Here is a 24,592-nt window from a genome sequence, read left to right on the forward strand (position 1 = left end):
AGCAAGCGTGGTACTCTGAAGACGGTATACTTCGGAGTTCTGAATTGACGGTCCGTGCCAAGTCTTGGATGCGATGAAATTGCTTCCCAGCGATGGCAGATTTAATTTTTGGAAACAACCAAAAGTCACAGGGAGCCAGGTCAGGGGAGTAGGGTGGGTGGGGGAGCAGAGTTATACCTTGTTGTTCCAGGTACTGCATAGTGAGGCGAGCTTTGTGGGATGCAGCATTGTCGTGGTGCAGCAAAAGGCGAGACCGACAGCGGGTTGGTGCGGTGTTGGCCTTGTGTTCCAAGACTTGTGGAAGGACCTGGTCTGTGTAGTATTGGGCTGTGATAGTGGACTTTTCAGGCATCACATCCACACATATTGGTCCTTGAGAATTGAAAAAGATGGTGAAAAGGCGCTTGCGGCTGCGAAATCCTTCCTTCAAAATCTGAGGTCGAGGGTCTTCATTGCCCAACCACACCATGTTTGACTGCTTGTCATGGGTTGTGAAGAATGAAATCCAACACTCATCTCCAGTAGCAACATCTGAGAACCGTTTTGGACCATTTGGTTCAAATTCAGCAAGCCAGACACGAGAAATCCTCACCCGTTCAGCCTTTTGCTCATCAGTCAACAAATGGGGTATCCATCGACAACACTTCTTCCTCAGGTGTAATTGTTCATGCACGATGTCATATGCACTCCCATAACTGATATCAAGCTCCAAGGCTAAGAACCTAAGAGTTACAGTTGGATCCTCGTCAATGATGAACCGTGCACGGACAGTTGTTGCTTCGGTCACGGATGTCCGGGGGCGTCCAGAGCGTTGTTCATCTTTCAATTCAGTTTTTCCTGCTGTGAAAGCACGAATCCAGCGGGAAACAGTTTCCAGGGAAGGAGTAGTGTCTGGATAAACTTGTAATAATTCCCCTCGAATCTCTGTTGCTTTCTTTTCCAGTTTCCACCTCGTAAAAATGTAGAACGTGCAGCCTTCTTTCGAGTAATCCATGTTTCTGGCCAGAGAGCAAAAACAAGAGTGAAGCATTCACTCACAACAATAAAACAAGAAAAGTCAGGCATACGGCGACAAGTTCAAACACGTAAGGACAGGCAACTCTGCACTCTCCTTGCTCCCCTACCTCCCATCATTCAAGGTTTTCATGTTATAGCACAAACTGTCATTACTTTCTGATCACCCTTCGTATTTAATAACATAGTGCCCCACGAATCCTCGCCGCCTCCCGAGTACCATTCCTCCCAGTTCACCTCTTTACAATTAAAGTCACCCACCAAAATTATATTATTGCTTTTCTCAATTATTTTTTGCAAGTAGCTAGCCATATCTGACAACATCTCATGGTATTCGTCATTCTTCCATGCTCTCGTCTTTGGGGGAACATACACTACCGCTTTATCTCTCTTAACATTCTATCCAGTACCTAATTTCATATATATCACTTCAGCCCTGCCTTCTCCCATTTCCACAGTATCTACATTTATGTTGTTCTTCACTGCTATTATCACTCCTCCTCCCTTTTTTTCTTTTCTGTCTTTTCTCCACAGTTTGTATTTACCATCTCCCAAATGAACATCAATATCTTCTCTTAATTTGGTCTCTACAAAGCACATGACATCAGGTTCATGTTCTCTTAAGAAATCATTAATTTCGATCCTTGTCGATATGAAACCATCAGCATTAGTATATATCACCTTCAAATTATTTTTGACATTATTAATACCCTCTTCTCTCCTACTCTCTGTCCGTACTACTTCCTCAACTTCTGATCTTTCACAACCATCCCCCTTCGTTTCCTTCACTTCTATTTCCTTAAATACCATTTCCTTACTTTCATATCCAATACTCTCCAAAAAAAAGTATTACATTCTTCCTCTGTCCTCTTATCATTTTTTTCCTTTACTTCTTCCTTTAATGATTTTAAAACTTCTCTTTCTTCTTCATTCAGATCTTTTCTTATTATAATATTTTCCATCCCCGCCTCTTTGCTTAATTTCCAGGTCACTTTAAGTATCTCATTTATTACACTTTCTGATGTAAACTTGACTCTCATTGGTCTTGTTTCCCCTTTCTTGTAAGGCCCTATCCTCCTTACTTCCTCAATTTCTTTTACCCACTTGTCTCCTTCGGGGTCAATCTTGCCTAATATTTCTCTCACCATGTTCGTGTCTCTCTCGAGTCTTACGAACCTAACCTTTTCTTCCTCTTCCCTGTTTCCAAATACTACCACACATCTGTTCCTTTCTACAGTTTCTCTCACTATTTTCTGTTTTTTCTTCAGTATTTTCACTACATTTTCTTCCATTTCTTTCTTGTTCATTTCCCTTTCTTCCTGGATGATCTCTCTTAAGCTTACCACTTCTTTCTGTTCTTCTTCTACGTGTGCCCACTTTGCCTTATGTTCTTCTAATACATTACTCACCTTGTCCGTTTTATTAGTACTGTCTTCTAGTTTCCTTCTCAGTTCAACATTTTCCCTCTTCAAATTCCTAATTTCTTCATTGGCTGTTTCATTGGACTGGATCAGACTCTGTATGGTGGTTTCCGTATTTCCTGACACATCCTTTATCACTAGGTTCTCTACTTTCTTTTTGAGTTCACTAATCCTCATAATTAATGTTTTAACCAGGTCCATGACATTGGTATTAGCATCAAATCCTTGAAATTCCAGTCCCTCATTGTTTATATTTTCGGCCATGTTTGATGTTGGTTAAATACCAAAACAGCTGTTACCGAAAAAAAACTACAAACATTCATGTACAATCTAGTCAATAAATCATTACATTTTTGGTAGTCTATTAACTTTCATTATTTTGAATTTAGAGCAAGACCTTAGGAGACAGGACAGACAAAATTCCTGAAACTACTCAAGGTTAGCAGCGATGGCTGGGACGTCTGCTCTCTCCGGCTCCGTGTGTGTGTGTGTGTGTGTGTGTGTGTGTGTGTGTGTGTGTGTGTGTGTCCATGCATGTGCTTGAGAGAGAGAGAGAGAGAGACCCATGTAGGTGAACCTTGCATTTTCAGTTATTGACTGAGGAGGGTAACAATAGTGTACCATTAATGGCATCTAATAACCAAGCCTTGGTGTCCCCCGGGGTGGGGGACCATAAATGCCTCACTATCCGCCCCTCTCCCGGTGACACTAAGTGTGTCGTCTGGAACCACTGTCTGACTCACTTCTTCATTTCTGCAACATGCACAGCTGTTCGTCTAACTTTCTCTCTGTTGAACACTTCCTCATCTCTTCAAAACCTCACCATCTCTTCTTAACTGAGACTCAGCAGTCTGAGGCAACTGATAGCAAATTCTCTGTATCCTCCTACTTTCTCTGTATTCATTTCAAAGCCACAGGTGGCTGTTGTGTAAGCGTATGCAATGACTTATCTTGCTCTCATGTTCCTGAACTTGATTCTTCTGAATTCTCTCCTCTCTGGCTTCGACTGTCCTGTCATTCTCTGACTAAATATATCTGTGCTGTTTACTTATCCCCTAATTCTAGTGACTATGAAAAATTCTTTGACTATATTACTTCTATGGTGGAGCACATGCTATCCATTTCTCCTTTCTCTGAAATCTCCATTCTAGATGATTTCAATGTTCACCATCACCTTTGGTTCTCCTCTCCTTTCACTGATCTACCTGGTGAACAAGCCTACATCTTTTATATCCTTAATGACCTAGTGCAGCTTGTACTGCACCCTACCTGTATCTCTGACCACCTTGGAGAGAGTTCCAACATACTTGACCTCTTCCTTACAACTAATCCTTCTGCTTATGTCGTTAATCTCTCCACTCCGTTGGGCTCCTCTGGTCAGAACCCTATTATACAGTACTTTAATCTGTCCTATCACTCCAGTACGGCCTGTGGACCCTCCAAAGTAACTTCGGTTGTGGCACTTTGGAGCTGCAGATTGGGAGGCCCTCAGGCAGTGCGTCTTTAATTTTCCCTGGAATAGTTATTGCTTCCATGGCTGGGAGCCATTTGAGTATGCCTTGCACATTACAGAGGTTATTCTCTCGGGCATGGAAGCACACATTCCGTTCTCATATCCCTTGACTAATGCAGGAAAGCCTTGGTTTAATCACGTTGTTCTAATGCTTTCCACAACAAGGAGAGGGGCCTATGAAAGGTACCAAAGCCAACCCACCCCTGAATCACATATTTTTTATGTTTCTGCCTGGAATCGTTGCAAGTCTGTTCTTTACTCTGCTAAAAACAATTTCATTCTTACTAAATGCTCTCAACTCTCCAACTTGAATTTTTCCTGCTCCTTCTGGCACCTTGCCAAAATAACTAACAACTTTACCTCATCATCCTTCCCTCCTCATTTCCATTCTGATGGCTGTGTACCTGTTTGTTCCACTGATATAACAGATCCCATCACTCAGACTCTATCCTCCAGCTCAATCTTAGATGATTCCGGTGCTGTTCCTCCATCACCTCCTCCCTCTGACTTCCTCATGGCCAACATTAAAAAATCTTCAACTGATGTATTTTCTGCCATCACTGGCCTCAATACTAACAAGGTACAGTATATGGGCCCGATGGGGTCCTTCCTGTCGTCCTCAAGAACTGTGCTTCTGTGCTTACACCCTGCCTTGGTACTCTTTTGCCTTTGTCTGTCAACTTGTACCTTTCCTTCCTGCTGGAAGTTTGCTCTCATTCAGCCTGTCCCAAAGAAGGGTGACCATTCCCAACCCTCTAACTATTGCCCAATCACTTTAACATCCTGTGTCTCAAAAGTTTTCGAGTATGTTCTTAACAGAAAAATTTTAAAGCATATTTCCTAGCAGTATGGGCTCCATCAGGGACGCTCCACTGGTGATCTCACTTACCTTTCAGACTCCTGGTCATCCTCCTTTTGGGACTTTGGCAAAAGCTTTGCTGTTGCACTTGACATCTCTAAGGCTTTCAATCGAGTCTGGCATAAATCTTTAATTTCCAAACTGCCCTCTTATGGTTTCTGTCCTTCTATCTGTGCCTTCATCTTTAGCCTCCTTTCTGGTCATTCTGTAGCTGCAGTTGTAGACAGCCACAGTTCTTCTCCTAGGTCGATCAACAGTGGTGTTCCTCAGGGCACTGTCCCATCACCAGCTCTCTTCCTTTTTTTCTTCAGTAACCTTCTAAGCTGTACATCTAACCTTATCCACTCATATGCATTTGATTCCACCATTCACTTTTCTATTTGGTTCCCACAATGTCCATCACAGCAGTAACTTCAACAAACAAGGGATGAGGCTGTGGCACTGGCACACCTAATGTCTGACTTGGCTCGTATCTCTGACTGGGGTAAAAATAATCTTGTTGTTTTTAATGCATCAAAGACTCATTTTATACACCTATCAACCCGACAAAATCTTCCACAGGAGTACCCACTGTTTGATAATATCCAGCTCAATCCTGCATCATCCTTAAACATACTTGGGGTTTCATTCTCTCAGGATTTATCTTGGAAAGCTCATGTTACATCTCTTATAAAATCTGCTTCCAAGAGATTAGGTGTGTTAAGCTGACTCCATACCTTCTTTACCCATTCAAAGTTGTTGACTTTATACACACGAGTTTTATTCGCCCATGTGTAGAGTACAATTCTCATGTGTTGGGGAGGCTCCCCATATACAGCTCTTCTCATCAAGGTGGAGTCAAAGGTTTTTCGTCTCATTAACTCTCCTCCTCTTACTGGCTCGCTTCAATCTCTGTCTCTTTCCCGCACTGTTGCATCTTTATCTCTTTTCTGTCGCTATTTCAATGGTCACTGCTCCTCTGAACAGTCTGCTTGCATCGCTCCACCTCTGCGACAGTCATATAGCACTTATCTAGGAACAAACTCTCATCCCTTTTCTGTCCACCTCTCTAATGCAAGAGTTAACCATTACTCCTGGTCCTTCATTTATTTAGCAGGTCAACTCTGGAACTGTCTCCCTCTGTCTGTATTTCCTACTTCCTATGGTTTCCAGTCTTTCAGATGCAGTGTGTCCAGGCATCTTGAAGTGAACGGATATTGAATTTGGCTCTCTCTCCCTCTCTCTCTCTCTCTCTCTCTCTTTTTTTTTTTTTTTTTTTTTTTTTTTTTTGGAGGGAACAGTTTGTGGACTCCTGGCCTTTGGTTCCTTCTTCCATGCATATATATATATATTTTTTTTTAAATATGCTTGCCATTATAGATTTTCTTCTTATACAAACACTTTGTACCTCAACACCTTCCCTTTCCAGCCAGCCAGTATTTCGTCTTAAGCTTTCCATATTTCGCTTGTCACTAATATTCTCTCTCTCTCCTGCCTCTTAATTCATATCTCCTTACATACATTTTACAGGACATAGGTCAGTAAAACTCTTTATCATCATGCAGGCACTGTACTTTGAAATTTCCCACACACTTTCGTTAATTGCAGATGTAACACAGCCCAATCTCACTTTAACCTTCACCCCAAAGTTGATACATTTTCTATTCGCCCAGTCTCACTTTAACTTTCACCCCAAAGTTTATACATTTTCTATTCGTTCACCACAACAACCACAGCTGCTAATACATAGTGCTGTTTATCCCTCTCATGTTCTCTCTTCACCTCCGTAATTCTTAACACCATCATGTGGCATACCAAATACTGTGTCATTGTTGTAAATATCCTTCAAAACAGAACAGGGAACATGCAAAATTTTATTCATAAGAAAAGCTTTGTAGCTGGCTTTCTGAAAGCGAATATTTGATCCATGAAGCCACTTCCTTCTCTGAACCCTTCCATGGTATTTCCCAGTCTGTCCTTAGGCCTTTTCAGTACTCATTGATCACTTTTTCATACACCCTTTCTGATATACTGAAGAATAGTGTCATCTGCAGTCCTCTTGCTCTTCTTTGTTATACACTGATTGATCCCTTGGTTATCACACATAATTGATACCGAATGTGACTCATGGTAATGGAATTGCACGATAACAAATATACAGAACCTAATGGGATTTATTCTTATTGGTACCTGGGATCCCAAGTGCAAGCCCCAGTTTTCATATTTACAAAAATTTAGACCAACTAACTACGTACATACTGTCATTGTAAGTACCACAAACACACATAAGCATGGTTAGGTTAATAGTAAGTGATGAAAAGGGCAAAGTAATGAAGTCATGTACCATAGAGAGTCCTGAGATAGGTTTTAGGTAATGCATTCTGAGGGTAGGGGTGGAGAGTTGGCGGTCTCCACCACCTAGGATTTTTGAGGTGAAAAAATGTGCTATAATGGCAGGAGTGCAGATTTTCATCTTGCAGTGATAACGAAAACTTCTATTACCAAATGTGCTATAACCAAGGGATCACTGTATAGTCCATTTCCTGTTTGTACGGTGATATAGTTAGTGTTTCTAGTCCTGTACCTCTGCATATACTTATACAATTGCCTTTGTTTGGTATCTTTTTCCTGTCTGGTGGTGATAGCAATCAAGATATTTAGTTTGCAGCTAAGTTATTTGACAGAGAGAGAGCTAGAGAGAGAGAGAGAGAGAGAGAGAGAGAGAGAGATTCATTCTGTATCAAGGTATTGTAACTCATGCATTATCCAAATTCTGTACCATTAGAACTCTGCTGGAACTCGGTCAGGAGTGGCTGCAGGAGAAAAGTAATGGTGTGGACAGTCCCATGTTAAGTCAACTGCAACGTGTGTGGCTACAGAGTGCCCGGGTTGCTCGTAAATCTGGCCACACCCAGCAGGGAGAGTGGGCACTGCTTGGAGCAGGTCAGTTTGTAGAATCAGTATTTATAGCAATGGAAAGCAGCCATTATTTCCACAATTGACTGTGAATTCTTCACAGTTTGGAATGCACTTACAGTCATGATGCCATTGATATCACTGTGTATATACTCTAAACAGGCAATCTTTAATTTTTAATCAGTATTTATTTGGTTTCATAAAAGTTTGTGAATGCCATTTACAGTATTAACAGACAGGTGACATGATAATGTTTGCAGGGCTGGAGAAATAAAATACAGTGTGTCTTTCTTTCCTTCCTTCTTTCCTCGTCCTTCTGCCTGCTGGTGACTTTACACTCCCTCTTCTGTCTTTCTTTCCTTCATTCTATCCTCTTCCTTCTGCCTGTGGGTGACTCTACACTGAGTGACAAGCCAAAAGGTTTCCTTTACACCAGGAATCCATTTCCTGTGCTGTATGGTAACCATATAACCAGATTTTGGCACCTGGTGGTTTAGTGGGTAATTAAGGCACTCCAATTGGATTGAGCCAGTGAAGGTTATATCCAAGGGATGGTTGGGGTTTTTGCCTACGTAATGCCACTCAGGGATGTGTGAGGCTGGTCACTCTCATCTTAAATGTCAGGACCAACTTGCCTAGCCCCGGGCTCCTACACTCCTCATGGAGCACTGTAGGATTGGATGATTAATGAATGAATGAATGAATGAAACATAAATGACATTTATTGTAAATACTGTAAATAAGTACTACATACAGGTGTATATAAGTACAATAAATGCAGAACACAACCCCAAACCCTGTGACTTTCAGTCACGTATAGCTAGTTAGTCAGCGGGGTTCCAAAAGAGTCCCAAGATAGTATGTGATTTGCTTGGAACCTGGATGGCTGCTCTGTGGGATAATATCTGGGTCAGTTCCATGGGCTTTTATAGTTAAGGGGGGTGGACAAAAGACTATGGACACAGTTACACTTACATCCCAAATCACTGTCCACTCTCAGTGCAGTAACTAAAGCTTATTCTACAGTAAAAAAGATGTCCTGGGTGCACACACACACACACACACACACACACACACACACACACACACACACACACACACACACAGAAGACGAAATTTTTTTACAAAGTAATAGGATTGCAGGTACGAAAGTGGTACACAAACAGGATGGAAGAAAAAGGAGGAAGGTAGTAGAACCATGTCATGACAAGTATATAAACAAGACGATAAAGTTGATGTACTCAAATGTGGATGGAATGATATCTAAATTACTAGAGATGAATGATTATGTCAGAGAAAATGAACCACAAATAATATGCCTAACTGAGACAAAATTAACACCAAGGATATCCAATGACATACTAAACTTAGAGGAATACAATATATGGAGAAGAGACAGAAATTTAAAAAAAGAAGGAGGAATTATAATATTAACTAAGAAAAATCTAAAAGTCAAGGAAATAAACCTAGATATACCATCACAAGTAGAGCTGATTGCAGTAGAGATCGACACATCTGAAGGTAAAGTAATTGTAGCCAATTTGTACATGCCACCCAGATCAAACACATGGGAAAGAGACGAATATGAGGACCTGGCAGAGAGTACAATTCAGAGTATAAGATCATTGCTACATGAAATGGAAGAGAAGTCGGAAAGAATTATACTAACTGGGGACTTCAATACAAATATAAATTGGAATACTCTAGATATAAATAGCCAAGAAAGCTGTTGGGACCAAAAGCTCCTGGATCTCTTACAAGAGTTTTTCTTAACGCATCATGTGAGGGAAACCACTAGAAAAAGAGGACTTGATGTACCTTCAGTGCTAGATCTAATATTTACTAGGCAAGAAAATGACATTGACAGTTTAATATATCACCCTCCACTCGGCAAAAGCGATCATGCAGTACTAAATTATAACTTCAGGATAGCATATGACATAGTAAACAGCAATGACAGTTACAAAAAGAGCCTAAACTATAAAAAGGGAAATTATCAAGACCTAAAGAAGTATTTCTTAGAAGTTGATTGGGAAAATGAGCTTAGAGGACAAGATTTAAATGCTGTATATAAAAAATTTTGTGAATTTTATGAAATAGGAGTCCAGAAGTACATCCCACAGCACAAAGAAGCAGATAAGAAAATACAGAAATGGTTCAATACAGAATGTAAAAAATCAAAAGAAAGAAGAGATTTGTTGTGGAATAGATACAGAAGACACAATAGTGAAAGGGCGTATAATAATTACAAACAGGCAAGAAACGACTATACAAGAATAAGGAGGGAAGCCCAAAAACAGTTTGAGGAGGATATAATAAATAAAAGTAGTGATCAACCAAAGCTGTTTTACAGCTATATCAGAAGCAAAACCAAAGTAAAAGATATAATACAATCCATTACGGACGAGGGAATCACTTATACACAAGAGAAAGATATTTGTGAAGCACTAAATAAGAATTTCCAATTAGTTTTTACAGAAGAAAAAAATTTTGAGAGGGACTATGTGGAACACGCATGTCCACACTTACTACCAGATATACAAATAGCAGAAAAAGTAATACAGGAGAAGTTAAGTAGATTAGACAGAGGAAAAGCAAGTGGTCCTGATGAAATTTCATGTTGGGTGTTACGAGAATGTGCAAAGGAGTTAAGTAAACCATTATTTTTAATTTTCAAGAAATCCTTGAGTCAAGGGAAACTACCTGATACTGTATTTGGAAAAAAGCAAATATAGTCCCCTTATTCAAGAAAGGAAATAGACAAAAGCCTCTCAACTACCGACCAGTATCACTGACCAGTGTTGTAATCAAGGTATTAGAAAAACTTATAAGAAAAGCTTGGGTAAATCATCTAGAAGAACACAGTATGATAACAGAAAGACAGTTTGGTTTCAGAAAAGGAAAATCATGTGTTACTAATCTGTTGAGCTACTATGACAGAGTAACAAACACAATACAGGAAAGGGAAGGATGGGTGGACAGTATCTATTTAGATTTCAAGAAAGCTTTTGACTCAGTACCACACCAAAGACTTTTATGGAAGCTGTACCATCAAGGAGGAATTCGAGGCAAACTGTTTTGTTGGATGCAAGACTTTCTCATAAAAAGAGAAATGAGGACAGTACTAAGAGGAAACTACTCATCATGGAAAGAAGTGACTAGTGGAGTACCACAGGGTTCGGTGCTGGCACCAATCATGTTTTTAGTGTACATAAATGATATAAACACTAACACTGGAAATGAGAGCTATCTGAATATGTTTGCAGATGATGCAAAAATACAAAGGAGAATTACTAGCACAGACTCTTGTAGGGAGCTACAAGAAGAATTAAATAAACTTCATGAATGGAGTAGTACATGGCAAATGGAATTCAATGTGGACAAGTGTCATGTAATCAAGTTTGGTAAAAGTGGAAAAAGACCTGATTGGGATTATAAGTTAAGAAATAAAACCCTATACACATCAGAAAGAGAGAAAGACCTAGGTGTGATTATCAATAACAGACTATCTCCGGCTGACCACATCAGCGAGAAGGTACGGAACATGTATACACTGCTTGCAAATATGAGAATAGCATTCACATACATAAATGAAGACATGCTAAGAAGGATAATAACATCATTCATTAGACCAACTCTGGAATATGCATCAATAGTCTGGAGTCCTCATCTCAAAAAGCATATAGACAAGATTGAAAAAGTTCAGAGGGCCGCTACAAGATGGATACCAAGCTTAAGGGACCTAAGCTACGAAGAAAGACTAAATAAACTGAATCTACCAACACTACAGGAGAGAAGGAAAAGAGGTGACATGATAATGCTATATAAGTGCATATCAGGAAAGGAGAAAATAGACATAAATGATTACTTAACATATGGAGAAGCATCAGCAAGAGGACACTGCAAAAAACTGCATAAGAAGAGAGGTGATAAAGACGTAAGGAAATTCAGTTTCCCAAACAGAGCAATTGATCAATGGAATGCACTACCGAATGAAATAGTGTGTGCCAAAACAATTCACAAATTTAAGGATATGTACGATAAATATGGTTTAAGACACGGGACAGTACGAGCTTGACTCATTCCTGTAAAGATACAATTAGGTAAGAACACACACACACACACACACACACACACACACACACACACACACACACAAAGAGAAAGATATTTGTGAAGCACTAAATAAGAATTTCCAATTAGTTTTTACAGAAGAAAAAAATTTTGAGAGGGACTATGTGGAACACGCATGTCCACACATACTACCAGATATACAAATAACAGAAAAAGTAATACAGGAGAAGTTAAGTAGATTAGACAGAGGAAAAGCAAGTGGTCCTGATGAAATTTCATGTTGGGTAGTACAAGAATGTGCAAAGGAGTTAAGTAAACCATTATTTTTAATTTTCAAGAAATCCTTGAGTCAAGGTAAACTACCTGATATTTGGAAAAAAGCAAATATTGTCCCTTTATTCAAGAAAGGAAATAGACAGAATCCACTCAACTAGCGACCAGTATCACTGACCAGTGTTGTATGCAAGGTATTAGAAAAGCTTATAAGAAAAGCTTGGGTAAATCATCTAGAAGAACACAGTATGATAACAGAAAGACAGTTTGGTTTCAGAAAAGGAAAATCATGTTACTAATCTGTTGAGCTACTATGACAGAGTAACAAACACAATACAGGAAAGGGAAGGATGGGTGGACAGTATCTATTTAGATTTCAAGAAAGCTTTTGACACAGTACCACACCAAAGACTTTTATGGAAACTGTACCATCAAGGAGGAATTCGAGGCAAACTGTTTTGTTGGATGCAAGACTTTCTCATAAAAAGAGAAATGAGGACAGTACTAAGAGGAAACTACTCATCATGGAAAGAAGTGACTAGTGGAGTACCACAGGGTTCAGTGCTGGCACCAATCATGTTTTTAGTGTATATAAATGATATAAACACTAACACTGGAAATGAGAGCTATCTGAATATGTTTGCAGATGATGCAAAAATACAAAGGAGAATTACTAGCACAGACTCTTGTAGGGAGCTACAAGAAGAATTAAATAAACTTCATGAATGGAGTAGTACATGGCAAATGGAATTCAATGTGGACAAGTGTCATGTAATCAAGTTTGGTAAAAGTGGAAAAAGACCTGATTGGGATTATAAGTTAAGAAATAAAACCCTATACACATCAGAAAGAGAGAAAGACCTAGGTGTGATTATCAATAACAGACTATCTCCGGCTGACCACATCAGCGAGAAGGTACGGAACATGTATACACTGCTTGCAAATATGAGAATAGCATTCACATACATAAATGAAGACATGCTAAGAAGGATTATATCATCATTCATTAGACCAACCCTGGAATATGCATCAGTAGTCTGGAGTCCTCATCTCAAAACGCATATAGACAAGATTGAAAAAGTTCAAAGGGCCGCTACAAGATGGATACCAAGCTTAAGGGACCTAAGCTACGAAGAAAGACTAAATAAACTGAATCTACCAACACTACAGGAGAGAAGGAAAAGAGGTGACATGATAATGCTATATAAGTGCATATCAGGGAAGGAGAAAATAGGCATAAATGATTACTTAACATATGGAGAAGCTTCAGCAAGAGGATACTGCAAAAAACTGCATAAGAAGAGAGGTGATAAAGACGTAAGGAAATTCAGTTTCCCAAACAGAGCAATTGATCAGTGGAATGCACTACCGAATGAAATAGTGTGTGCCAAAACAATTCACAAATTTAAGGATATGTACGATAAATATGGTTTAAGACACGGGACAGTACGAGCTTGACTAATTCCTGTAAAGATACAATTAGGTAAGAACACACACACACACACACACACACACACACACACACACACACACACACACACACACACACACACACACACACACACACACACACACACACACACACACACACACACACACACACACACACACACACACACACAAAATCCTTGTTGTAACATACAATACATCAATGTCATTTAAACAACACATCACAAACAATGATAATAAATTAACACCAAGACTCAGAGTCCTAAGGTCACTTGCCCATACAACATTCAGACACAGCAGAGAAACCACCACTGCAGTATACAATCAATATGTTCAGTGATAAATTATGCATGCCCTGCTTGGGCTTTTAACCTCACTAAAACACATGACAACACCCTGCAGACCTTACAGAACAAGGCCCTAAAAATAATCACAAGCAGCACACCTACTACACCTGCAGACCACCTACACTAAGAAACCAAAGTCCACAAAGTTAGGAATCATCTAGACATGAGAGGCACACAAATTCTTGCTGCAGCCTCCACAAACCCACACCATCCACTACACTACTTGGTTTTAGTGGAGTACCTCAGTGTTCAAAATGTGCGTGGGTTTGGGGGAATTTGACCTGCCACCCATAGCACTCACAAGCCATGGAAATAGACTGTTCAGAAGGACAGAGAGTAAGCTCTAGAAAGCAGGTATTTGTTGTATTTATGAAGAAGTGAAAAAATTCCTACAGTAATTCATGATATTTTAACAAGGAGTGGTAAAAAATATTTAAGTAGCTTTCCTGGAATAATACTACATGCTTGTGTAAATGGTGCAAGAACTGATGTTGTGCTACCCCAGTTTGTCAGATTGAGCAGACCCATCAACTGCAAACAAAAATCTGCCCCTGGAGGGCCATCATGTGCTGTGAACCAATGTTCCCATGAAACTGACAGTGCCTCGCCACAGTGAAGCACTGAGATTAGTATGAATGTTTGGTTCCTGGATGAACGCCACTTTTGCATCTTCACCCATTTAACAGGAGTAGCATAGTAGGTTCCTCATTACCCTGTTATGTGAGTATATTGTTACCACCCAGCATTAACCATTTGGATTGTCACTTGGTGTAGCACCACCTGAAGTGGAAAGAAAAGTAATAAACAGTGGTAGGAAGGGTGGGAGAAACAGGAAGAGAGGAAGACAGACACAGAAAAAGCAATAGATATGAAGGAAGAAGTAGGTGGCACTGTATCATGTGAGTGCATGATGAGTGCCACTGTTTAAGTAATATGAAGAAATCTGTTTTTGAACAAACAAACAAAGAAATCATAGAAACCTGCTGAATCATAGTTACCAATAAGATAATGGAGACTTTGAAATTCATTGCCATCAGACTATGTATGGGGGGGTGGGAAAAAGAAAACAAGAAAAAAAAAAGGAATCCCTCTTGGGGCTTATTGCACCCAGCTATAAAGTCCCGTTCCGTTCACCTCCCAACCCACCCACCCCCTGCCACTGTTGAAGGGGTATGGCTCCCCAGATACGTTGCCCTGCTCAGGCACTGGAGCTACTGAGCTTGTCTGTCTGACAGGAAGTTGCTAGCCACATCTTTTGTTGTTGTCTAAGATTTTGCCAGTCAGGATGTGTCTAGATATTATATTGAAACTTTGTTTGTATCAGTTACTGCTAGAGTCGTTCATTATGGTAGTTGTTTCTTGTTGAAACAATCATGAATTAGTTGGGTCAACTTGGGGATTGTGATGGTTGAGTGTATAGGTCACAATCCATGTTGGGAGTTAGATAGATGGATATGGGAGATGATGTTCTGGATTAATCTTTCCAAGATTTTGGATGATGTGAAAAGCAACAATATTGGTGTGTACAATGATTTTTTTTTTTTTTCCCCTTCTTCTTCTTCCCTAAGAGTGATGATGGCATTCTTCCATGTATCAGGAATTTGGTTGTGAGTCAAGTGAAGTTGAAAATTTCAATGAGGATGTTTATTACTATGGGGCCGAGGTGTTTTACATGGATGTTTGATAGCTGGTTTGGTCCTGCTGCCTTGGACTTCTTTGTGCTTTTGATCTTTGCTGAATTTGTTGTGAGGTGAATGGAGGGAATGTATGTGTTTACTTTTTTTTCTATGGCTTTGTTTTGAGGGTTAGCCTTTTTGTGACTTACTGATGGTAATAATTTATAAGGCTCTTTGCCTGTCCCTTCCTTCTGGGGATGTTTTGCTGCAGTTCATTAAGGCCTCAGGATGAGTCTTTGGATATGTGAATATATAATAATCCTTTCCAGAATTTACTGCTGTGTGTACATTGATCCACAGTTCCCACAAATGAGTTCATTAAAGCTGTTTCTTAAGTTCTGCAAGGATTCCAGTGTTGCATGGGATAGTCTGACTTTTTCTATTTCATATGTTTCTTTCCTTGATGAGTTGATTTATTTGAGGGGAGAAGTTAGGGTTGAAGCTTTTGGTTTGCCACCAGGATAATGGGATTTTCTGGATTTTGTACTAATTCTGCTGAAGTTGGTGATTGCTTTGTCAGTGTTTGGGAGAGAGTCCAGATTAAGGTTTCTAGTGCCTGTTCTGTCTAGTATGAACAGTGCCTAGTTACGATCTTGTAGTTACTGAAGGTTTTCTTGTTTCTGACTGGGTTTGCTTTTTTTGTGAGTGACATGGTTATAGGGAGAAATTCAGATGGTAGGTCATGCCCTACATACCAGCTGGGTTGATTGGCTAGTGTAAAGATACATAAACTGAGGTTTTGGGGAGGAGGCCACCTCATTAGATCTGTATGGAGGTTCTGCTGGGGTATGGTGGTTGTTTAGAATGTGTAGCTGTTTGTATTGTTCATGAATGAGGTCTCCTAGCTGTCATTTGTGTATGTGTTTAGCCATGCATAGTCTTTTGCACAGAGATCACTGACTATTGTTACATTAGGAGTGTTCTGGAGTGGGGTGAGGGATGGGTTGTATCCTGATGAGCATGATATAGGTAGTTGTATGTCGAGTTTACTATGTTGCATTTTGCATTGTGTTCACTGAGTTGTATTTATTTCTGTTAAATTTTCATGAGATATTTGTTCTTTCATTTCTTGTCTAGTGATGTTTAATGGGATGTCTTTGTGTATGAGGATGATGAGGCTGCCATTTACTTGTATTTTGTTCTGTTTTCTGTGAAAATAGTGTAGTTTGTGAAGTGTAGAATGTTGGGCCTGTTTGTAAAATTAACCTCCTGTTTTAATGCAATGTCTGTGTTGTATGTGCGTGGAGAAAGCTATGTTGTTCTGTAATCTTTATGTTAATATCATTGATGTTTACTTATAACATCTTCAGCTTTCATTTTTCTTGGTTTTCCATGTTTGGTCATTTCTTTTGTGTTTTGCTGCAGCCACATATTGTGAAGTGAAATGTTCGTATGTTGGTAGACCCGCAGTTACCTTTTGCAGGTGTTGGATTCACCCAAGCAGTGCCTACCTATAATGTTCTTGTTGCATTTAGGGCAAGTGTGTCAGGGTAAGGGATGAGTCTTATGTCTGCAGCTAGGTGTAAGAGAGGCTGGTAGGCAGAAGTAACTGCAAGTCATCAGACAGAAAAAAGTGAAGTAGTGTATCTCCAGTGATGTTGCTTTGTGCCAGTGCTGCAGGGGGTGTGGAAAGTTGCAAGTCACTTATATGGCCAGGTGCAGATATTTCCTTTGCCTAGACTGAGTTGATTTCTTGTCCAGACAGGTTCCCCTGCTGGATGCATGGGTGCCACCATTGGAAGGTGACCCTCACTAGCGCCACTGGTTATTTGAAGATAGCTTTCAGTGCAGACTGAGGTTTTCTTACAGCATTACAATGCCCTGGTGATTTATAAAATATCTTACAGTAGTTTGTATTGGGGATCAGTTGATTGTAGCTTTGCCCAACAGGTCAAGTTACCACTCATAAGAAGTTACAGAAGTCACTAATATAAGATCTTATCAGTAGGAGGTGCTGGAGGAAATTGAAGATTATACTCTGTGGGCTGCTGTTATATACAGTGCAGCCTCGTTTTATGACACTTCGTTATGTGATAAATCACCACAGCAATAATTCAGAAGTTATACCCAGTCTCGGTACAACATTAAAAAATTAGTTGCAATTTTGGAACAATGATATTTTTGACGGGTGCCTCCAAGAATCTCGTGTGGACACAGTGACGCACACAAGCTAAAATGGCCTCCCATCGTTTGCATTGGCTGTGATCGTTGCCTTTCATTTCATCTTGGGTATGAAAGGCCACTGAAACACAAATTGCTATCACCAAATAACAGTACAGGTGCATAACAGATAGTGCAGTGTGTTATATTAAGTGAAGTAATATATTTTGTGTATGACATACTTAAACGTGACTAGGAAATCACGTCAGCCTTATGTAACCATCATCCCCTTAAGGGCCTCTATTTGGTTGACAGAGCCAAGGTGCCCACCCATTGTCTACATTGGCTGTGATCGTTGCCCTTTGTTTTATTATTATTTTGTGCATGAAAGGCCACTGAAACACCACGATATCACCAAATAACAGTGCAAGTGCTGAACAAATTGTTCAGTGTACAATATTGAGTGAAGTGATACCGTATCTTTTTGTGTGAAGTTGTCGTCCAGGCCCTCCAACTCTCCTCCAACCTCAGGGGGGAGGGGGGGGACCCTTAGTGACAACTCATATCAGCATAGGACAAACATCAGGTGGGTGGTACAGTTCAATTCCCCCTCCCCCCAGCACATTTTAGGCTTCGCAGTCGAGGTCACCCTCGTTAACCCCATTGAACCTATGTTATATCGATCCCGTTATGTGGTAATTATGCAGTAGATCTTCACTTGACGCATCCCAATCGCATAATGAGGCTGGACTGTACTGGATTTCTTCTGTATGTAGTGTGCATACCAGAAGACAAGTAGAGACCTGCAAACTTGTAACTTCTACCTGCCACTATCCTCCCACCACTATCTCTGTATTGCTACATTGCTACATACAGTACTGGGGTAATAAAGCAAAGCTACTCATAGACCCCTATAACATAGTGACCCAATTCACTGAGCATTCTGACAGTCCTGCATTTGTGCTGGATCTCTCACATCTTATATTTAGTGAGAAAAAGAATTAGGATTATGATGCTGAAAATGATGAAACTTTGATCCACATACCCTCTTCCCAAAAACCCACCGTGTTAATTACAATATAACATCTCTGTATGACCTTTTTTTCCCCATACATTTTCTGTAACACTTGCAGACAAATACAGAGGTAGTTTTCGCTGTGTCAGACATGTGTTCCAAAATATCACAACTTTTTCCACACAGCTTGGACTCTTAGAGTGAGTGAAGCTTACAAATCAGCATAATAGGTAGCAGTGGAATTATAATTCGACAGTTTTCTTTAGTTGCTGGCAGACTATTAATGGCAAAGGAGATTAAAAAATGGTGACTTACTGTTCATTCTTACTGTTTTGTATCATTTATAAAGGCTCCAGTGTGCCTGCATGTGTTGGCCTTGGTCACCTAATTGTGGCTGTCCATGCTGCTTGATCTCTTGACTTTCCTTGTAGCTCCTTTACTCCCTTCTACTGTATAAACTTTCTTTTCATGTATAAACAGAGTTGTCTTTCTTGCATTTACCTTTTATTTTTCACTAATTGGAGTAAATATGCTCTCCAGGGTTTGGCCGTGAAGTGTTTGTGGAGCGAGCAAAATGGCTCTGGGTAAAAGGAGAGCATCACCAGGCAGTCACTACACTTAACCATGGAATAGACAGGTTTTTCCCTGCTTGGGAGAGCTACAAGTCCAATTCCAGTGAAAGCTCCAAGGTGAGAGAGTTGTAAGGATTCTGTTTATTTATTTGTCATGACTTTTTTCATCACCCTAACCTCGTAATATCCTGTTGAAAAATGGGATGGGTAGGATCTAACTTTTAAAAAGGCTGCAGAAAGCACAAAGTAGGAGAACTGTTAGCTGCTTGACGATTGAAATATTCCATTCCTCTGTTCACTCATCATGAAAGAATTCATATCTCAGAAGTTTTTTATTCCACCCCACACAGGAGTTACTTCACATGATTAAGTTGGTCTTGTCGCACTTATTGGGTAGATGCCATTTTATTCACTGATAGGTTAAGTAATATTTCAGCCCCTGCCATTTATATGTATGTACATTCTTCATCTGTCAGTTTCTAACCTTCATCAGTTCTAACTTGCTTTCTTTGCTTCCATATTGCTCTTGCATATTCTGTAGCTGCATCCAACCATTTTCTTCATTGTCATTCATGCCCTACTCTGAAACCCACTACCTCTTTCACAACCATGTTCATAGCCATTGTGCATTGCCATGCCATCTACTGTACTATCCACTACCGTATGAGCAGTTGACTTTCCTGCTATGCATCTTTCATAAGTTTAATTTGTACCCTGTTCAGCCTATGCAGTTCAGATTTGAAATGCTATAATCCTGGGCTTTATTTGTGTGTGTGTGTATTTACCTATTTGTAGTATACAGGAATTGAGCGATGCTCGTGTTGTCCTGTCTCCATATCCACATTTATCTAGTTTACTTTTACGCACATGAATGTTTTTCTCCTGCACCACCTTTTTGTCTAAGTCGTTCCAAATACTTATGTATTTACCCAATATACCTAATTGAGATACACTCGAAATATGCTATGCTCGTAGGTTCCCATCGCTGTTTCTCAGTAAGTCAAATTTAGCTTTAAACTCGTTTAAGTTTTTAGACTGCATGATCTCTTTGTCCAGGCTATTCCATAAATCTATACTTCTGTAAGGAAAGCTGTATTTCTTGATATCCTTCAAGCAGCTTGACTTTTTCAATTTCATTCCGTGTCCTCTTGTTGCTCTCTTATCCCACAAAAACAGCTCTTCTCGGTCAATTTTATCTACTCCCGCCATGGTCCTGAACACTGCAATCATGTCTCCCCTCTTTCTCCTTTCCTCTAAGGAAGGCAAATCCAGCTTTTTCCAACCTCTCTCTGTATGACAGATCTGCCAGACTGGGGACCATTTTGGTTGCTGTTCTTTATATTCTCTCAATCTTGTTTATATCTTTCTTTTTGTGTGGGGACCACACTACCGCTGCATATTCTAACCTGGGGCGGATCATGGCCACTATCAATTTTTTCATCATCTCATCCATATAATGAAATGCTACTCTTATGTTAGTCAAGAGTTTATAAGTCTCTCTAACTATCTTATTAATGTGCTTTTCAGGTGACAAACTATCTTGGACCAGCACTCCTAAGTCTTTCTCTTCTCTCATTTTAGTGATTAATTCATTACCCAACAAATAATTCATTGATGGCCTCCTGGTACTTTTACCCATTTCCAATATTTTACATTTCTTTACATTAAATTTCTTTTCCCACTTCCGGCTCCAATCATGTATCCTATCCAGATCCTCCTGCAGCATTTTACAATCCTCCCCAACCTCTACCTTCCTCAAGATCTTTACATCATCAGCAAACAGACTTGCTTAACTGTTCGTTCCATCTACCATATCATTTACGTAAATCAGGAACATTACTGGCGCCAACACTGAGCCTTGGGGGACTCCACTTGTCACTTCCCTCCATCCAGACATCCTATCCTTTATTACTGTCCTCATTTGTCTGTCTCTCAAAAAGTCTCTCATCCATTCCAGGAGTTTCCCCTTCAGTCCTCCTATATATTCTAGTTTCCACATTAGTCTCTTATGAGGTACCTTGTCAAAGGCCTCCTCTAAGTCTAAGTACACACAATCCACCCAACCATCTCTCTCCTGTACCACGTCAATCGCTCTTGAGTAAAAGCTCAACAAGTTAGAAACACATGACCTTCCACTTCTGAATCCAAACTGACATTCGGCCAAAATATTCATCTCTTCTAAATATTTTATCCATCTGTCTTTCAGGATTCTCTCGCACAATTTTGCGACCATGCTGGTTAGAGACACTGGTCTATAGTTCAGGGGTTCTTCCCTGTTTCCTCCCTTATAAATTGGTACCACATTTGCCCTCTTCCATTCTTGTGGCACTTTCCCCTCTTCCAGAGAACACATGATTAAACTGTGAATTTTATCTGCCAGTTGTTCTCTGCATTCCTTCGGTACCCAGTTAGAAATTCCATCAGGTCCTGGGGCTTTCCTTACATCTTGAGTTTCCAATAATTTGTACACTTCCTGTACCTCCACTTTTATATCTTTTATCACCGGTACATTTCTAGTCACTCCCTCCCCTTCCACAAACTCTTTTTCATTAGTGAAAACTGATTGGAAACATTTGTTCATTATTTCAGCTTGCAATGCTGCATCTTTATAGACCTCTCCTTCTACTTTCAATTTAGTGATTCCTTCCCTTTGTTTCAATTTGCCATTAACAAATCTATAGAACAGCTTGGGTTCATCCTTGCATTTGTCTATTATACCTTTTTCGAAATTCCTTTCTTCTTCTCTACGTATTCTTGTGTAATAATTTCTTGTTCTTTTATATTCTTCCTTTGTTCTGGTGTTGCCCCTCTTTCTCCAGTTGTTCCACGCCGTATCTCTTTCTTTTTTTTTCTATCATACACCTACTATTAAACCACTCCTTTTTCCTGTTTTCTTTCCCTCTTACTCTTGGTACAAATTTTTCCACTCCCAAAGTGTAGAGGTCTAGAAAGATATCCCACTTCCTTTGTATCTCTCTTGTTTCTCTGAATTTTCTCCAATCCGCATTTTCAAAAAAGTTTCTCAGTCCTGTCAAATTAGCTTTCCCAAAGTTGTATCTTCCTTGTCTATGAAGCTCATCTCTTGGCTCGACGTTCCCTATTAACATCTGGAACTCAATGACCACATGATCACTTTTTCCTATAGGACAGAAATATTTCAATGATTCTATTACATCGGGTTCTTTGGTAAACAGTAAATCTAACCTTGCTGGTGTGTCCTCACCTCGGAACCGTGTCTCTTCTCATGGGGCAACGTAAGATTGGATGATGGATGGATTATTTTTATTACCGTATTATTATTATTATTTATTGACATGAATTGCACAAATGACACGAAGTGCATAAATAACGTGCAAGAGAATCTTAACCTGATTTCTTTGTTAATATTATTATTATACCATATAACCAAACCATGCGTGCTCCCTACGTGTCAACAAGTGGGTTGGTGGAGGGTTAGTGCCCCTCCCAGTATAACAAATAACTCAAAGTCAAATGGCCACCCCTTGCGGGATTGTGGCGTCTGGCAATAGATAGATAGATATAGATATTTAATAATATAGTGCCCCACGAATCCTCGCTGCCTCCTGAGTCCCTTTCCTCCCAGTTCACCTCTTTACAGTTAAAGTCACCCACCAAAATTATATTATTGCTTTTCTCAATTATTTTTTTGTAAATAGCTAGCCATATCTGACAACATCTCATGGTATTCGTCATCATTCCATGCTCTCGTCTTAGGGGGAACATACACTACCGCCATATCTCTCTTGACTTTCTCTCCAGTTTCTAATTTCATATATATCACTTCAGCCCTGCCTTCTCCCATTTCCACAGTATCTACATTTATGTTGTTCTTCACTGCTATCATCACTCCTCCTCCCGTTTTTTTCTTTTCGGTCTCTTCTCCACAGATTGTATTTACCATCTCCCAAATGAACATCAGTATCCTCTCTTAATTTGGTCTCTACAAAGCACATGACATCAGGTTCATATTCTCTCAAGAAATCATTAATTTCAAGCCTGGCCGATATTAAACCATCAATAATAGTGTATATCATGTTTAAATTATTTTTCATGTTTTTTATACCCTCATCTCTTCTTCTCTCCGTCAGTACCACTTCCTCAATTTCTAATCTTTCACAGCTATCCCCCTTAGTTTCCTTTGCTTCTATTTCCTTAAATACCACTTCCTTACTTTCCTATCCAATACACTCCAAAAAAAAGTATTACACTCTTCCTCTGTCCTATCATTTTTTTCCTTTACTTGATCCTTCACTGATTTTAAAACTTTTTTTTCTTCTTCATTTAAATCTTTTCTTATTATAATATTTTCCATTCCAGCCTCTTTGCTTAATTTCCAGGTCATTTTGAGTATATCATTTACTAAACTTTCTGATGTCAACTTGACTCTCATTGGTCTTGTTTCCCCTTTCCTTTAAGGCCCTATCCTCCTTACTTCCTCAATTTCTTTTACCCACTTGTCTCCTTCGGGGTCAATTTTGCCTAATATACCTCTCACCAGGTTCGTGTCTCTCTCGAGTCTCATGAATCTAACCTTTTCTTCCTCCTCCCTGTTTCCAAATATTACCACGCATCTGTTCCTTTCTACAGTTTCACTCACTATTTTCTCTTTTTTCTTCAGTATTTTCACTACATTTTCTTCCTTCTTTTTCTTGTTCATTTCCCTTTCTTCCTGGATGATTTCTCTTAAGCTGACCACTTCTTTCTGTCCTTCTTCTACGTGTGCCCACTTTGCCTTATGTTCTTCTAATACACTACTCACCTTCTCTGTTTTATTAGTACTTTCTTCTACTTTCCTCCTCAGTTCAACATTTTCACGCTTCAAATTTCTTATTTCTTCATTCGCCGTCTCATTGGACTGGATCAGACTCTGTATAGTAATTTCTGTATTCTCAGACATGTCCTTTAACCCGCCCCGTCCCGTCGACGTATGGGTAGGTTGCAACATTTTGCATTTGCCAGTCCCGGCGACGTACTGGTACGTCGTGCAATTGCAAGGTCCCTAATTTGCACAATTTTCAATTTTCGCGTTTGATTTTTCGTACATATACACGGAACACCTTCCTCTATTCCTCTTCAAGATGCCAAGCAGGAACAATGCCTTACACCGCACAATCTCCCCCCTCCCCCCCCTCATGCCATTGTCTCGGCAATTCACCTGTTATCAGTGACCTGGCCAGTAAAGACATTCAGGGCCAGAGTGATTCCCCAATCGATGACAATGTGGAGGACAAAGTTTACATAGAATTAGAGGAAGAAACAGTCAGAAATGATGATCAGGTAATGTGGGAAAAAAAAGGTCATGAATGGTGATGAGTTAGTGAGTGAAACAATGCTTATAATGCCTATATTACTGTTTGAAAACA

General features: G+C 39.8%; 1 protein-coding gene across 1 annotated transcript in view; it reads left to right on the plus strand.

The window, feature by feature from the left end:
- mei-41 (ATR serine/threonine kinase meiotic 41) overlaps window positions 1–24,592 on the plus strand; it is a 213,916-nt gene that overhangs the window by 134,697 nt on the left and 54,627 nt on the right. The window contains exons 37-38 of the mRNA XM_080277708.1: window positions 7,572–7,729; window positions 19,177–19,325. Coding sequence (XP_080133834.1) covers window positions 7,572–7,729; window positions 19,177–19,325 — 307 coding nt within the window. The remainder of the gene's footprint in view (window positions 1–7,571; window positions 7,730–19,176; window positions 19,326–24,592) is intronic.

This window comes from Coenobita brevimanus, chromosome 71 (genome assembly GCF_032717465.1).
Source record: "Coenobita brevimanus isolate Jiangsu-jjx chromosome 71, ASM3271746v2, whole genome shotgun sequence".
NCBI classification, from domain to species: domain Eukaryota; kingdom Metazoa; phylum Arthropoda; class Malacostraca; order Decapoda; family Coenobitidae; genus Coenobita; species Coenobita brevimanus.